The 15,193-nt window shown below is 26.8% G+C and overlaps 1 protein-coding gene across 9 annotated transcripts in view; it reads left to right on the forward strand.

Annotated features, from left to right (window-relative positions):
• LOC107443336 (uncharacterized) overlaps nucleotides 1-15,193 on the forward strand; it is a 290,292-nt gene that overhangs the window by 241,888 nt on the left and 33,211 nt on the right. For all 9 annotated transcript variants that reach the window (XM_043041040.3, XM_043041042.3, XM_043041041.3 and 6 more), the window contains 14 exons: nucleotides 86-199; nucleotides 821-931; nucleotides 1,831-2,043; nucleotides 3,227-3,388; nucleotides 4,949-5,119; nucleotides 6,952-7,278; nucleotides 7,675-8,001; nucleotides 8,774-8,858; nucleotides 10,201-10,427; nucleotides 10,921-11,127; nucleotides 11,274-11,393; nucleotides 12,229-12,555; nucleotides 13,876-14,082; nucleotides 14,946-15,174. In XM_043041040.3, the coding sequence (XP_042896974.2) occupies nucleotides 86-199; nucleotides 821-931; nucleotides 1,831-2,043; nucleotides 3,227-3,388; nucleotides 4,949-5,119; nucleotides 6,952-7,278; nucleotides 7,675-8,001; nucleotides 8,774-8,858; nucleotides 10,201-10,427; nucleotides 10,921-11,127; nucleotides 11,274-11,393; nucleotides 12,229-12,555; nucleotides 13,876-14,082; nucleotides 14,946-15,174 (2,827 nt within the window). The remainder of the gene's footprint in view (nucleotides 1-85; nucleotides 200-820; nucleotides 932-1,830; nucleotides 2,044-3,226; nucleotides 3,389-4,948; nucleotides 5,120-6,951; nucleotides 7,279-7,674; nucleotides 8,002-8,773; nucleotides 8,859-10,200; nucleotides 10,428-10,920; nucleotides 11,128-11,273; nucleotides 11,394-12,228; nucleotides 12,556-13,875; nucleotides 14,083-14,945; nucleotides 15,175-15,193) is intronic.

Here is a 15,193-nt window from a genome sequence, read left to right on the forward strand (position 1 = left end):
CGATGTAAATAGCATTTTAATTATAAAAAGCATTATAGAATTTTATCAAAGTATTTACAGAAAATTAACAAAACCTTTATTACAGGAAAGTATCAAATCTCTCCAGACAGAAATCAACTCACTAGAAGAAACGTTTGATGATATGCATTCTATTTCAAGAGATTATCAAGTTCTCAAAACTCAACTAAAGGAGCTAAAGGTTTGTTTTCTTGTAAACAAAAGTTTCTTTAACTTTCATGATATTATTGTTTAATATTAATCAGCAGATTTATTGTTTCAATACTCTTTCTTTTAATAAAATTTTAAACTATTAAATTTATTTATTTTTGCTGGATAAAGTTCCCAAACTAAACTCATTTAAAATATTACTGATAGAAAGAAATATATGTTTTGAAAATTAGCTGCTGAATCACATTATGTACGTTGCAAAATAAGTTTAAAAAAGAGTTTCTATTGCCATAAACTGTGTGACTGTACTTTTAAGGTGCAATGCAAAAGCCTCATCTCACTAGATGCTTTCCCAAATAAAGTTGTTTCATAAAAAGTCTAAAATCTCAAAAAGATAAAAGTGATGAGTTAAAGACGTTTCTCTGTGCATATTTGCCTAGTAAAATTTAATTTGACATTTTGGCATGCAAAAAAATAATGTTTTATAGCTTTTCCTTCATAATTTAGCACCTTTTTCTTTTTTTTGTTTTTTTGTATAGGCATTCTATTCGAATTTCATGAATTCTTTGTGTGCTTAGCTTAGAAATGTTTAATTGTTATAACGAATCGCTAAAACATTTTTGTATTTAACAAATATAATTATTTTCTCTAGACATTCAAATCCAGTATCTCAAAAACCAAGGAGAGCTATACTTCTGCCAAAAAAGTTTATGATGATATGGTTAAAAAGAACATTTGTGACACTAAAACTTATTTGGAACAGGTAATAGATTTTATTTTTTAATTTTCTATCAGAAATATTATATTTTTTTCATATCCACTTAAAAAAATTATTCAGTATTTACTAGTATTGAATAATTATGTTATAAAATTGTAACCTTCAATTTATATCAATCTTAAATGCACATTCTTTTATTTAAATATTTAAAACCTCAGTTGAAATATTTTATGAAGTTATCATTATTCACCCCTAGCTTGCTTACAAGTAACTAAATTAGAAAAAAATTATTCTGTCACTGAAAAATTAATTGTTTATTTTCAGTAGTTTAAACAATTTTATGATTAATTATTTTTATTTTTCAAACTCACTTTCACAGTTTTATACTAATTTTAAAAAACATTTAGAAAAGTTTCACAGTTTGAGGGCATTTTAACTTTAATGAAAATTGTAGATAGTTTTAATTTTTAGCCATGTCAACTGTAAAAAAAAATTACATGTTAAAAATTTAAAGTTTTTACTGAATTTCCAATATACTTTATCAGTAAATGCTAGTAGTATTGCACTTTTTTCACTTCTGATATACCCAGATTTGAATTAGGCCTCATAGTTAATTATATTACTTTTTTTCATAAAAAAAATTAAACAGTTACAGATTTTTGGCACTTATTGATGCTACTAAAACCTTAACAATAACTATCAAGAAACTAGCCGGAAGTAAGTTTTTTATTGTTTAAAAACTTTGTTTTAAATAATTGTGATACACACACTTCTAAAGTTTTCTTTTAAATATGTTTAGCTTTATTCACTTTGTTTTCTGTAGCTTTTAGTTTCTTATTTATAATTCAGTGGAATATATTTAATAAAGCATTAGATAAAACATGTGTACCTGAGTTTTGATTACTATACTTTGGGAAGTTTTACACAAATGTTGTTTTTTTCAGATGAACAACTTTAACAAAAAGATTGGAAGAATTGAGGAGCGTGTTAAAGAAAGAGAAATTTCTATTGAGACATCAATTACTCGTCTTGAAAGCTTTCAGTCGGTTTATAAAGAAACATTGGATAAGATTAGTTCTTTAATAAATGAAGAGAAGAAAATAGAAATTACACTGGGAGATGTTGATTCTATTCGATCACAACAGAAAACATTTAAAGTGAGTGGTCAATATCATATCATAACTGTTTCATTGTCTATTGCAATTAATAATTCAAATCAAAACTATTTACATTTAAAATTTCATCAATATTTCAGACAATTTTATTAAAATGAATTATTAAACAGATACAGTAAGAAAATGTCTTCTGCACGACATAACTAAAAGTTCACATTAATAAAACTTAGTATTTTAAGATAGTTTTAAAAGAAAAGGTTTATTTTGATACATTAGAATATAGTTCTATCATCCTGTTTTTGTTGTTTTTTGTTTCCTTGCTGTTCTTTTTCTGTATGAAGATAAATTTTTAAGTGATGGCTATAATATTGACTTTTGATATATATATTTTGGAATGAATTCTGCTTGTTAATTATTGATATTTAGAATTTGTATCTATCTTGAGAGATATAAATTTTTCAAAAAACCATACTTTACTTTAAAAAGTTACATGTACTTATAAACAGAGTTAAGCTTTGTAAATTTAAACTCAATATTTATGTAATTTCATCCTATGTTAATAAAATATTATCAAAATTTAAAATATATCATTATAATTTACTAGTAATTTTTGCATAATATCAAAAAGTGAGTTAATTATTCAACACTATTGTTTCTTTACTGTATTATATTTTTGTAACTATAGTTTTATAATTCAGCATTATAAGTTTAGTTTTTCTTTGAAAAATAAACCAAAACATAGTCGAATATACAATAGAAACACAAACAGAAATCTCCTGACATAGTCATGATTAAAGGTAAAAAATGTTGTTAATTATCTGAATAATAAATTAGACAACTTGTGTCCTTTGTTTTAGAAATTTAAACAAATCTTTATTTAATTAAGACTTTATTGCTAGTAATTTTGAAATGATAGAAACTATTTTCAAGATCATGTTAAAAAAAAGTGTAATTTTGGATTCATAAAATTCTAGACACAATAGAATTAATTTACTTTGCCATAGAATATTCAAATTTTCAGTGAATTTCATTGCATCGAATATTTTAGTCATTGTAAAAAAATAATATAGTATTTGATTTTGTAGCAAATACTATGTAGCAAATGCAATTCTTGCCCACCTTAGCAAAGGTCATTTTACTTATTTTTGTTCTATGTTTTCAATGTAGTTTTGTTTATTATGATTTATTTTAATTTGTTAGTAATGATTTGAATTATTTTTTCTAGAAAATGTGTGAGACATCAGTTAAACCTCTTAGCAAAACAGTTATGGAAGTAAATAAGTTAGGACAAGGTCTAATTCAGTCTGCATCAAATGATGTTGACACTAGTAGTATTGAGCAGAACTTGGATGTCATTAATAATTCATGGAATGATCTTCAAGAATCGGTATGAAATTATTTTCTATTTAGTATGTTGAAAACATAGTAAATCTGGAATTGTTCCTGTTGAATGTTAATTTTTTATATTCAGGGAAGGGGAGTAATAGGAACTATATTTAACATTTTATTGTTACAAGTTAGTGTAATTGTGGGTGTTTTAGATATGATTAAGTAAAAAATTTTATTCAAAATTGTAACAAGTTTTGACAATTTTTTTACATAGCTGGAATAAGTATATTTTTTTGTAACTCAGTCATTTAAAAAAATTCAAAATTAATAACCTCAAGATTAATTGTTTGAAATTATTTTCATTATATTATTCTGAAAGCACTGTAAATTTATTCAAGTTTGAGTGTGTTATATTAATTTAACTGCTTTAAGTTTTTTGTTTATATTGAGAGGTGGAAAAAGCGAGCTGGATTAAGCATGATTGTTTAATATATATTTATTGAGCTACAAAAATTATTTAAAATTATAACATTGCATCACCTTTTACTACCAAGTATGGTACACATATAATATTTACAAAAGAATGCAAATCTAAAGTTTAATATAGACAGCTTTAAACAAATGAAGAGGTTTTATTAAATGTCTGACATTTTTCGTGATTTATTTGAAACATTTGAATAAATGAATATGAATAGTTTGAGTGTGTTATATTAATTTAACTGCTTTAAGTTTTTTGTTTATATTGAGAGGTGGAAAAAGCGAGCTGGATTAAGCATGATTGTTTAATATATATTTATTGAGCTACAAAAATTATTTAAAATTATAACATTGCATCACCTTTTACTACCAAGTATGGTACACATATAATATTTACAAAAGAATGCAAATCTAAAGTTTAATATAGACAGCTTTAAACAAATGAAGAGGTTTTATTAAATGTCTGACATTTTTCGTGATTTATTTGAAACATTTGAATAAATGAATATGAATAGTTTGAGTGTGTTATATTAATTTAACTGCTTTAAGTTTTTTGTTTATATTGAGAGGTGGAAAAAGTGAGCTGGATTAAGCATGGTTGTTTAATATATATTTATTGAGCTACAAAAATTATTTAAAATTATAACATTGCATCACCTTTTACTACCAAGTATGGTATACATATAATATTTACAAAAGAATGCAAATCTAAAATTTAATATAGACAGCTTTAAACAAATGAAGAGGTTTTATTAAATGTCTGACATTTTTCGTGATTTGTTTGAAACATTTGAATAAATGAATATGAATATTTAAATAAATGTCTGACAGCCGCCTTTTTAAAAATTTGTTGAAACTGTAGACTTATGTGAATAAATGAAAGGGTTGCAGATTGTCATGTTTATTTAATATGTAACACTTGAAACTAGTTCATTAACATTTGTCTTGGCTTACACTTAGAGTGTAGTTTTACCAAATAAATTTGTACCTTCAATAAATTAAATAACTAAATTAAATTATTTTTGTATCTTGTAAAACTTTAATTTATTTACTAATATTTTTTATGTTATGATGATTCTACTAGTATTAATGTGTCTCATTAAATAATGTTAAAAAAATTTCTTGATTGTTAATTTTACAGATAAACGAAAAGGAGAAAAAGCTAGATATTGCTTTATTACAATCAGGAAAATTTCAGGAAGCTCTTAGTGGTGTTGAAAAGTGGCTAAATGATACTGAAGATATGGTATCAAAACAGAAAGCACCATCTTTTGATTTTAAAGTTGTCAAAGCACAAGTTCAAGAACAAAAAGTATGTTTTTTAGTGTACTTAATATTTTAACTGATTTTGGCTATGAAATGCTTCCGAATCTTTGAAATTGAAAGTGAATTTGCAGGAAAACTATAGTCTTAATAAAAGGAGTTATCAATTTTAAATTATGTTTTTTTAATGAATTTTAGTAAAAAAAAATCTTACTGAGCCAGGTAGAATGATTAAATGCTCAGTGGATCTAGTGTGCTAAATGCTATCAAACATTTTATTTGAGTTCTTAACATTGAACATTCCTTTTTATCAAGCACAGAGGATTAACCTTCTGAGTGTTATTTCAAGCTTTTTCCAAACTTTCAGATACATGCTTTTTCGTATCAAAAAACCAGTTTCTCCATATTATTCAGTAGACAATTGGTGTGCAGTAATTAAATTTCAACACAATTTTGCCCAAAGACTCAACCCTTGGAAGATTATAGACCTGAGTAGATCCTAACTAGATTTGAACTCAGTATAACAGTGTTTCCCAAACTTATGACTTTTGTGTACTCTTTCTAAATTTTTCGTAACACTGTGCACCACTAATAGAAAAATGAATGTATTTTTTTAAAAATATGTTTATTTTTCTTTTTTGGTACAAGTTTTGTTAATAAGTTTATTTCCATCAGTGAGAAGGATGATAATGTTTTTGCTGTGGTGAAAAAAATTGCACAGGAGTTAAAAATCACAACTGGCTGTTGACACCACTAATTATTAACTGTTAACTCTGCAAAAAATAGCCAATAGAAAAATATGTAATCGAAATTTTCATGACTAGCTTTGTTTTTAAATAAAATGTTTTGAAATTTTCGTTTGTTGCAAGATATTTTGCATAAGAATGCGTCGTACCCCTGGGGGTACGGTACCACACTTTGGGTACAGTATAAGAATACCCAACTGGAATGGAGCAAAACCTAACTCTTTCAATTTCAATGTAAATATGGCCTGGAAGGAAGTTCATCCGGTTCTATCATGTAGCAAGCTCTGCTTTGTTTATGCTTGAGGAAGGTAAAAACATCTCCACATGCTTCTGAACCATGTCTTTATTCGAAATAAAGATGAGGCAAATATTTAGATTTTGACTTAAAAATTTGTTTACATTTAACCTAGCTACATCACAAAATGAAAAGCTTATTAGTTGTCTACTGAAATTTAGTTCATGGATTTATAACTTGACAACACTACATCATTTGGCTTTAGACTTTTATGTATTATTTTTTTATAAATCTATATCATGTTAAGATTTTTCTTAATAAGAATAAATATGAGTATTATTGATTTGTTGAGATTCAAAATTATACCAAAGTTTTTCTTAGTATCTTTTATTAAGTATGTTATTAGTTTTGAAAATGTTTTGAGCAGTCACCATGATTATTCTAATTAATTTTAAAATTTTTTCTGTTTCTTATTCTGTAGCTTTTTTTAGTTTAAGCTAGTGGGTCCCATTTTTTTGCAATAAAACCCTATATGATTGATTTTTTTTAGTAGATTGCAGACTTAATTTATTAAGTTCATAAACAATTTTTAACGTTTTAACCAAAGTTATACTTCTTAGTTTACTTATTAGTTTCTTTACATTAAGTCTTATGTCAGATAGATGAAATCACAAGGCTTGAGCGGCATCTAGTCTAGTTTGTTTTCAGCGTATGGATAATCTGAAAATAAAAAATTAAACTAAGCAGAATTATAGTTTCAATGAAATGAAGAAAAAAACTGTTGTCAACTTTGAAAATGGTTATAAAAAATTTCTCATAATTGCTGTGCCTCCTCCACATAACAATATATTTATATAATTCCATAATAAAAAATAACCCTTATTTAAAATCTGATTTCAGTTTCTGAAAAAAATGTTGTTGGATCGTCAAAATAGTGTTATTTCTTTGAAGTCTTTGGGTTCTGAATTTGTTAGTACTTCTAAATCAGCTGAAAATGAACTGGCTGAAACTTTAATGAAAACTCTTTCAAGTCGGTTTGAAGAACTTATATCAACTGCAGAGGAAAGAATGGTATGTTTGGAAAGCACAATGCCCCTTGCCCAAGACTTTCAAACTTCATCTGCTACACTTTCTGAATGGCTGGAAACAACTGAAAAAAAATTGGCTTCCATGACATCAATCCCAGTTGAAGAACCCCGTATCAAAGTTATGATCTCCAACTATAAGGTAACTTTCGATCTTGTTAATTTTATCATTTATTTATATGTTATTGTTAAAGTATAAATTATTCTTTAAGTATTAACTCGCTTTTCTACTGATTAATATTTTAAAAATTTTTTTAATTTGTTTGAAAAAGTTCTAGTTTTTATTAAAAAATAGAAAGTGTATTAGCATGTTACTCACTTTTCAAATGCTCTAGCAGTGGAAACTCTTTATGTTCTTCTTATAAATGTATTCCCATAAAACAAATTCTGTTATTTGACTTGAAAAAAAATCTTATTTCTTTTGTGTTATCAGGAGACAGGATTTTAATATTAGTGTGATAGTTAAATATTTTACTTCATTTTGCTTTAAAAACAGTAGAAAAAGTTTTTAAGCTATAAATTTGTTTCATTTTCACAGGTTATATCTAATGATATTGAGCAACAAAAGAAATCCCTGGAGAAAGTGAACACAATATCACAGAGGTTAAAAAAGGTTGTCAACCCAACAGAAACGGAATCACTAGTACAGAAAGTTGATTCAATAAATGAGAAGTTTAAAGAAATTGAAGTTGTTAACAAGAATGTTGGATCTCTTTTGGAAAGAACTCAAAAAGGAATCCATAGTTTTTCTATTACTTATTCTCAAGTTATTACAAGAATCGAAGAGATATCTACAAAATTGAAAAGCTTTCAGCGTTTAAGTACAGAATCTACCAAGTTACAAACTCAGCTTACAAATTTGAGAGTAAGTAATAATTCTTTTAATCCATTGCCTTTGTCGATATTCATGTTTATGTTAACGCATCAAAGTTTTCGCAAAGCAGATTCAAATTATTCTTTTATTATGTTTGTTGCATATAAATTCTTTTAATTAACTTACAGTTACTAGTAGATAAATAGTATTAGATCATGCTTTTAAATGAGTTAGTATAAGATTGTTAGAGTAACATTGTATTAAATGTTATTGAAAAATAAAACATTGCATATTCTTATAACAGAATGTTTTCAAGGTAAAATGTTAAATTTATTTATTTTCTTACACATTATAAGTTCTTTTAATTGTGTACATATAAATTTTAATCATCTTTACTTCATTAGTTCTGAAAGGAAAAAACTATATTTAAGAGTGAAAATAACTGCCTCTTATATTTTAAACATGTATTGTTTGTTTATTTTCTGGTGTGTCCTGAACTCTTCTTTAAAGAGTGCATATTGATGATTTATGATATCATTCTTCTTCTTGGGCACTACAGCCTATGACAGGCCAAGGCCTTCCCAATAAGTTTTTGCCATCTTGATCTATTCTGTGTCATGGCCTTCCAGTTAGTTATTCCTATTATCTTTAGGTCCCTCTCAACTGTGTCCACCGACCTACTCGGTGGACGACCCCTTTTTCTTGTACCTTATATGATATCATTAGTTATGCATAAAAAAAATTCTATTATTTTCGTATCTTTAATTATTTTTAACAGTTTGTATAGTTTTAATGCTGATATAGCTTCCTATTTCATTTCTAGAACTTAAAAGAGAAGTTGGATGAAGAGAAGACAAATATTAATAAACTGGTTACTTCTGGGGAAGAAATTATGAAATATACATCAGGTAACTTTTTTTGCTGAAATTACTATAACTAAAAATTTACTGTAATAATGAAACATTTAGAGAATATAATAGCTTCTGATTTGAAATTGTAACCTGTTAAGATATTATACAATGAAGCCATGTTTTTAATATTGTAAGCAATCTTTTTTACATTATATAACACAAATATGTTATACTTTATTTACGTTATTTATAGTGTCCGATGATAGTTGACTAAAACTACATATTTAATAACAATGAAAAACTGAATAAGATCAATTGTTTGAACAAATTAAAAATCTAAATACAGTTATTTTTATAGCACCAACAATCTGTCTGTTATTAAAAAAAATAGTTGAATAGGTTGTGGTATGAATGTCCAAAACCATTATTAAAAAGTTACTTGGTTCCAATCATTTGACAGCAATGTTAAAATTGATTAAATCAAAAAAATTTTATTGCATACTTTAAGGCTTTATGTTGCATGTCTCTAAAGACTAGCTGAGCTAGATCAAGTCCATGGTATTGTACATACTAAGGTAATCCAAAAACAATTATGGATTAACAATAAGATCCTATTTAAGGAGCCTCAGGCTGGCCATAAACCATGAGTTGTTTGGTGAAACACTTGGTGGAAATTGTCTAACACTTTGAATCTTCTGTGTATATTAAATATCAAAGATTACCATATTGTTTTGTTAGCATGTTTTATGAATTTGGTTGTCCAATAAATTTTTTGCACACTTTAATGAGTTTTAAACAGTTTTTTTTATAAAATTAAATTTTAAAATTTCAGTTCACATATATAAGTAACTTTATGTATTTAATCAAAACTAAGTTATAGAACTGTTTGAAGAGTAGTTGCCTTTTCAAGGATACATTGCCTTCGCCATGCTTTATTTTCAAGTTTCTGATCCATCGTTCAACTAAGTTGATCCTTATATAATTAAGCATAATATTTTGCAATTTGAAGCAATCGTGGAGTTTTGTTTTCTATTACGAGAATTTTGTATCAACAAATTTTGGATAAAATTTTAAAACCCTCTTGTTAAATGAGTATTTCTATTAAGAAACTATGATCTATGGTCTCAAGCCAAAAGCAACCAATGTTTCAAAATTCATGCAAAAATATTACAAAACTGCTTTTGTATTTATTCTTTAAAATCAGTAAATAAAGTTTTTTTCTTCTTTTTTTTTCCCTTCGCAATTCGACTTTGTTTGCTTACTGATTATGTAATGTATTACTAAACTTTTACATTGTATGTTCATTAAACCACACATTTATTGGAATCTTAATAAAATATTTTATTTGAATCATTGAATTTATTATTATTTATTTTCTTGTTTACTTTTTTTTCTTTAGGGGAAGATGCCATACAAATGAAAGAGAAATTAGACACACTTAGTATGAAACTTTCTGAAGTTTCGAACAAACTTAGTGAAAGACTGAAAACTGCTGAAGAATCATTTCCGTTGGTGGAATCTTTCTATACCTCCATTAATAAGCTTACTACATGGCTTGATTCTATTGAAAGATCACTAAAGCAAATAGATAATAGCTCATTAGATGTACAAAGTGAAACAATAAAAGTATGTGTTTTTTAATGATATTTTGATAGATGTTTTAGTGATTAAAAATCTGATTCAATGTAAATGTAGTTTCAGCTCAATTTACAATTAATTTATATAATTTAATCTGCAATTTAATTATTTATAATGCATCTAATAAAATTTGTATCTGTCCAATGAAATCTTTATCCAACTAAAGATATTTATTTAAGGCAAGAGTTCTTAGGTATAAAATTAAAAAAATATTGCGTCAAAATATGCAATGAAGAGCTATATAGATATTTCTAAAAAATTACAACCTAAATATGCTTTGGTATGAAAAAAGAGATATGTATAACTACTATTCTAAACTAAAACTTCCTACAAAATTTATTTAGAAACTTTATAAAGGCTGTTTAAAGCTATTGAATTCATGTAGCCAATCAAATAAAATTTAGTCTAAAAATAAATGTAATCATTTTTATACCTCTTTATTTCACTTTTCTTATGTATTCATTATTTGCTATATTTTCAGAAACTTGAGGACAGTATTCCAGAGTATCGTACTGAGTTAGATAAAATCAATAATACTGGACCTCGCCTTAGTCAACTAGCACCTGGAGAAAGTTCTATGATGTTTGAGAATCAGATCACTCGTGTTAATCATAGATTTGAAAAAGTATGCGAACAAGTTCAACGAAAAGCAGAGAGGATTCAGCTTACACTTCAACGAAAATTTGATGTACGTATGTTTTAATTTTTTTGAACTTGATCAATATTGATTTTTCATCGTTAAAAAAGTTTTTTATCCCTCTTTTGTAACTTAGTATCTTTGCAAACAAATATTTTTCATCACACTTAAAAAACATTTATTTAAATATGAATTAGGTTGTTGGTGATATTGATGAGCTCTGTGAGTGGTTCAAAGAAGTTGAAAACAAAGTTACTGCATCAGAGGGCCTTTCATCTGAACCAAGTTGTTTGTCTACCTTACTCAAAAAACAAAAGGTATGACCTTATTCTAATATTAAGTTTCTTGGTGAGAAACTTTTATTTAAGAATTGTCATAAAAATATTATGTTTAAGAATGTTTATTATAATTTTTTACCCCTTATCTGAAGTTTTAGAACTATTCATAATTGTGTAAAATGGCCCGCAATGCTGATCACATTCTGACCATCATACAATTGGTTTCAATATTGTAAAGCCTTAATTTCCATGACCCACTAGCCAACAAACTGGGTGTTTTGCGAGTGCTTTACTTTATAAATTTTGTTGAGGAGTGACAAAGTTTTGATTAAAATATGTGGCTGTTGTGAGTCTGAGAAATGAAACTTTTATTTTTCAATTCTATTAATGGTACTTATTCATTTAGGACTGATTCATAGAAGCGTAACAAATCGCCATGCTATTATTGACACTACTGGTGCACTGTTTTGGTCATGGGTGCAGTTTTAATAGTTACTATAGATACTAATATAGATACAATTGTAGTACTTTTTGTACCTACTAAAACTGCATCAATACAGGGCAATTCAATTTTAATATAGATATAGTGGAAAGAGTTTTTTTTATGTCCCCTCAAAATAAACAAGTACCAGAGAAAATTGGTTGGTTGTAAATATTTCATTAATGTTTCCATGTTTTCAAAATTTCAACGTCTTCATAAATAAATTGCTTCATTCTTGGAAATTAGTTGGCATTAAATTGCTATTTCCAATAACTAGTGAGTTTAAATTGTATTATTAAAACACTGTATCTGTTATACCTATTATCTATTGTGCATTTTGTTTTCTACATAGTTAATGGATTTCTCATTCATAATTTTTTTTCTTTCTTTTAGACATTATGTGATGATTTAAATGGACAGAAAAATAGAGTAAGAGATGTGACTACTACAGCAAAAAAGCTCTTAAGGGAATCATCATCTGATGATTTGTCTTATATTAATGAAAAAATCGAGACTTTAAAAACTAAATCAAATAATGTTGTTCTTTTATGCCAAGAAAGGCTCAGTACACTTGAACAAGCATTTCCTCTTGCCCAGCATTTTTATGAAACTCATACAGATTTAGGCCAGTGGTTAGATGAAGTTGAAGGTGAAGCTGAACTCCTGGAGGCTCCAGCTTTAAATTCTGTGCAAATCAAGAAGCAACATGAGCGAAACAAAGTATGCATTCAATTTTATTCAGCTGTTAAGTTAATAACTTGTTTTTCATTTTTTTAACAATAAGTGTTTAATGTTTAGATGTTAAATTGTTTATATGTTAACATAAAGAATCGATTAATATTCTTTTAATAATATTGTAATTTATTTTTGAATTTATTTTTAAATATGCATTTTTTAATATTAAATTAATATTATCCTGTATAAAACTTGATTCTAGCATGATCTTGTTGTTTATGATAGTTACTCTTTCTTGGTAAATCACAGCTGTTAAGCTGACTGAGAAATTATAGTGACTTTTATTTTAGATCCTTTTGCAACTGAAACACTTTGAACGTTTTTCATCACGTGACAGCAAAATAGCTTGAGTTTGAAGGCTAAGTTCAATAGAACTATTTCTGACCAATCACAAAGCAGATACTCCATTTAATGGCGGTGGTGGAGAAAAATCAAGGAGATAGGAAGATAAAAACTTGGTTATATGTTAAAAACACAACTAGATATTTTTATGTAAATAATATGCTGATTCAGCAATGATATACTAATTTTAATTAAGTGATGCAAATATTTCAAATTACCTATTTGCGTTTATAAAGTAATTTCGGAATTGAAATTCAATGATTCTATGATTTGATCTTCATCTGTAGTCGTTTTTATTTCATAATTTTTATTTATTACTGATGAAAACAAACTGCCAATATTTATTTAATTATCAATTTTTACAAGGAAATTGCAATTATATTATCTCATTACAACTCTTGATGCAGACTAACATTTTCTGATCGGGTTAGATGTATATGTTTTTGCAAGCATAAGTATTTTGAAATTGTAAATGTTTTTACTACTCGGAAATATTTTAAAAGTTTAAGTAATATAGATGATTACAGACACAAAAATCTATGGTGGTAAGTTCGAAGTTAGGCAAGCAGACACTTTTTTGAAAGTCACAGTTAAAAATTCTCCTTTAGACCATAGTTGAGAAAATGCACATGAATCTTTTCATTGGAGGAGAAAAATTACAACACACCTGCACAACACAAGTGACCTGCATAAAAAGATAGTTTCTTTAATGGGCAACCCTTCTACCTCAATAGTGATCTAATGTTACAGTTGAATTAGAAAGCCAGCCAATTTCGAATATCAATTGAATGGGTTCGAAGAAATCAAAGAAGCGCCTTTTAATTGCATAAGGGTGTTAATCTTAAAACAATTCTAGTAATTTATGTATCTAAATATTTCTCTTTTTTCTTGTCACTTACATCTCATATTTACAACAATTTACACTATAATTAGTGTTAAATATTTTCTTATTTTAATATTTAGAATTTGTCTCAGTCTGTTCAAGAACACAAGCCTTTAGTTGATAAACTAAATAAAACGGGAACAGCTTTAACTAAGCTTTGTACTGAAGAAGAGTCAGATAAATTAGAAGTAATCTTGGAGTCTGACAATAGTCGATATAATGCACTTCGCAAAATACTGAGAGAACATCAAGTTGCATTAGAAGAAGCATTACAAGCTACATCTCAAGTAAGTCATAAATTTTTTTGAATCATATATATTGAAACCTAAATGAATACCTGAACCCTTTTCAGTACAAGCCCAACTTGGTTAGTTATCTTCAGAAAAGACTATTTTATTATTTGTGAATTTTTGTAATCTTATTTTGTCAGTTCTCTGAAATTTTTTATATTTACAAACAAGTAAATAATTTCTAAGCCTTCAAGTTACTACAAACTAGACATTTGCAATGTATTCGGAAAGAAACATTAAAGTATGATTTCACATGCGATTGAAGTTACCGAATGTAGTGCTCATGTATTGCTATCTGAAATGAAGAAGCTAATAATATTTATGATTTTAATTTTATTGCGTTATTCTCAGGTTAGAAAGATAAAAGAAAAATCATTTTCACTCCCAAATTTTTAAAAACATCTAAATCTTTTTATTGTAGTGAAAGTTACAATATTTTTTTAGAAATACATGGAATTTTTGTTATGAAACAGAAAGATAAAACCTTAAAATTTAACTTAATTTTAATCTTACTGGTAGCAGCCTTGTAAAAAAAATTCAGTAATTATTTCTTTTTCTCTTGTTGAGTTTTCTTCAACTGCTAGGAGGATAAAATACATATTGACTATAATAAATAATAACTCTAATTGATGTAAATTATTTACCTCTAATGGTGTTATAATGACTAGTAATTTTGGTGTTATTATTCTTACAATAATTTCTATTATGTAATAAATTAATTGTTTGTCAAATAATTGCTAAACTCTTATTTTGGAACTGTCAAATTACGTTTGTCAAATAATTACCAAACCTTCATTGTGTTTTTGATTGTTATACATTTTTTTATGTTAAAGTATTTATTAATTTCTCTCTTTTTATAGTTTTCTGATAAGTTAGAAGGCATTTTGACAGCTCTGACATCTACAGCTGATCAGTTAAATAATGCTGAACCAATTTCTGCACATCCAGATAGAATTCAGGAACAAATAAATGATAATCGAGCTGTGCTTCAGGACCTTGATAAGCGCACAATTACACTTGAAGCTGTTAAAAAAGCAGCCGATGATGTTATTGGCAAAGCTAGCAAAATTGATGAACCTGCTGTTAATGGTAATGTAACCTTTTAATG

The sequence above is a fragment of the Parasteatoda tepidariorum genome, chromosome 12, assembly GCF_982258835.1.
Source record: "Parasteatoda tepidariorum strain Cologne lab strain chromosome 12, Ptep-v5.0, whole genome shotgun sequence".
In the NCBI taxonomy this organism is placed as follows: Eukaryota; Metazoa; Arthropoda; class Arachnida; order Araneae; family Theridiidae; genus Parasteatoda; species Parasteatoda tepidariorum.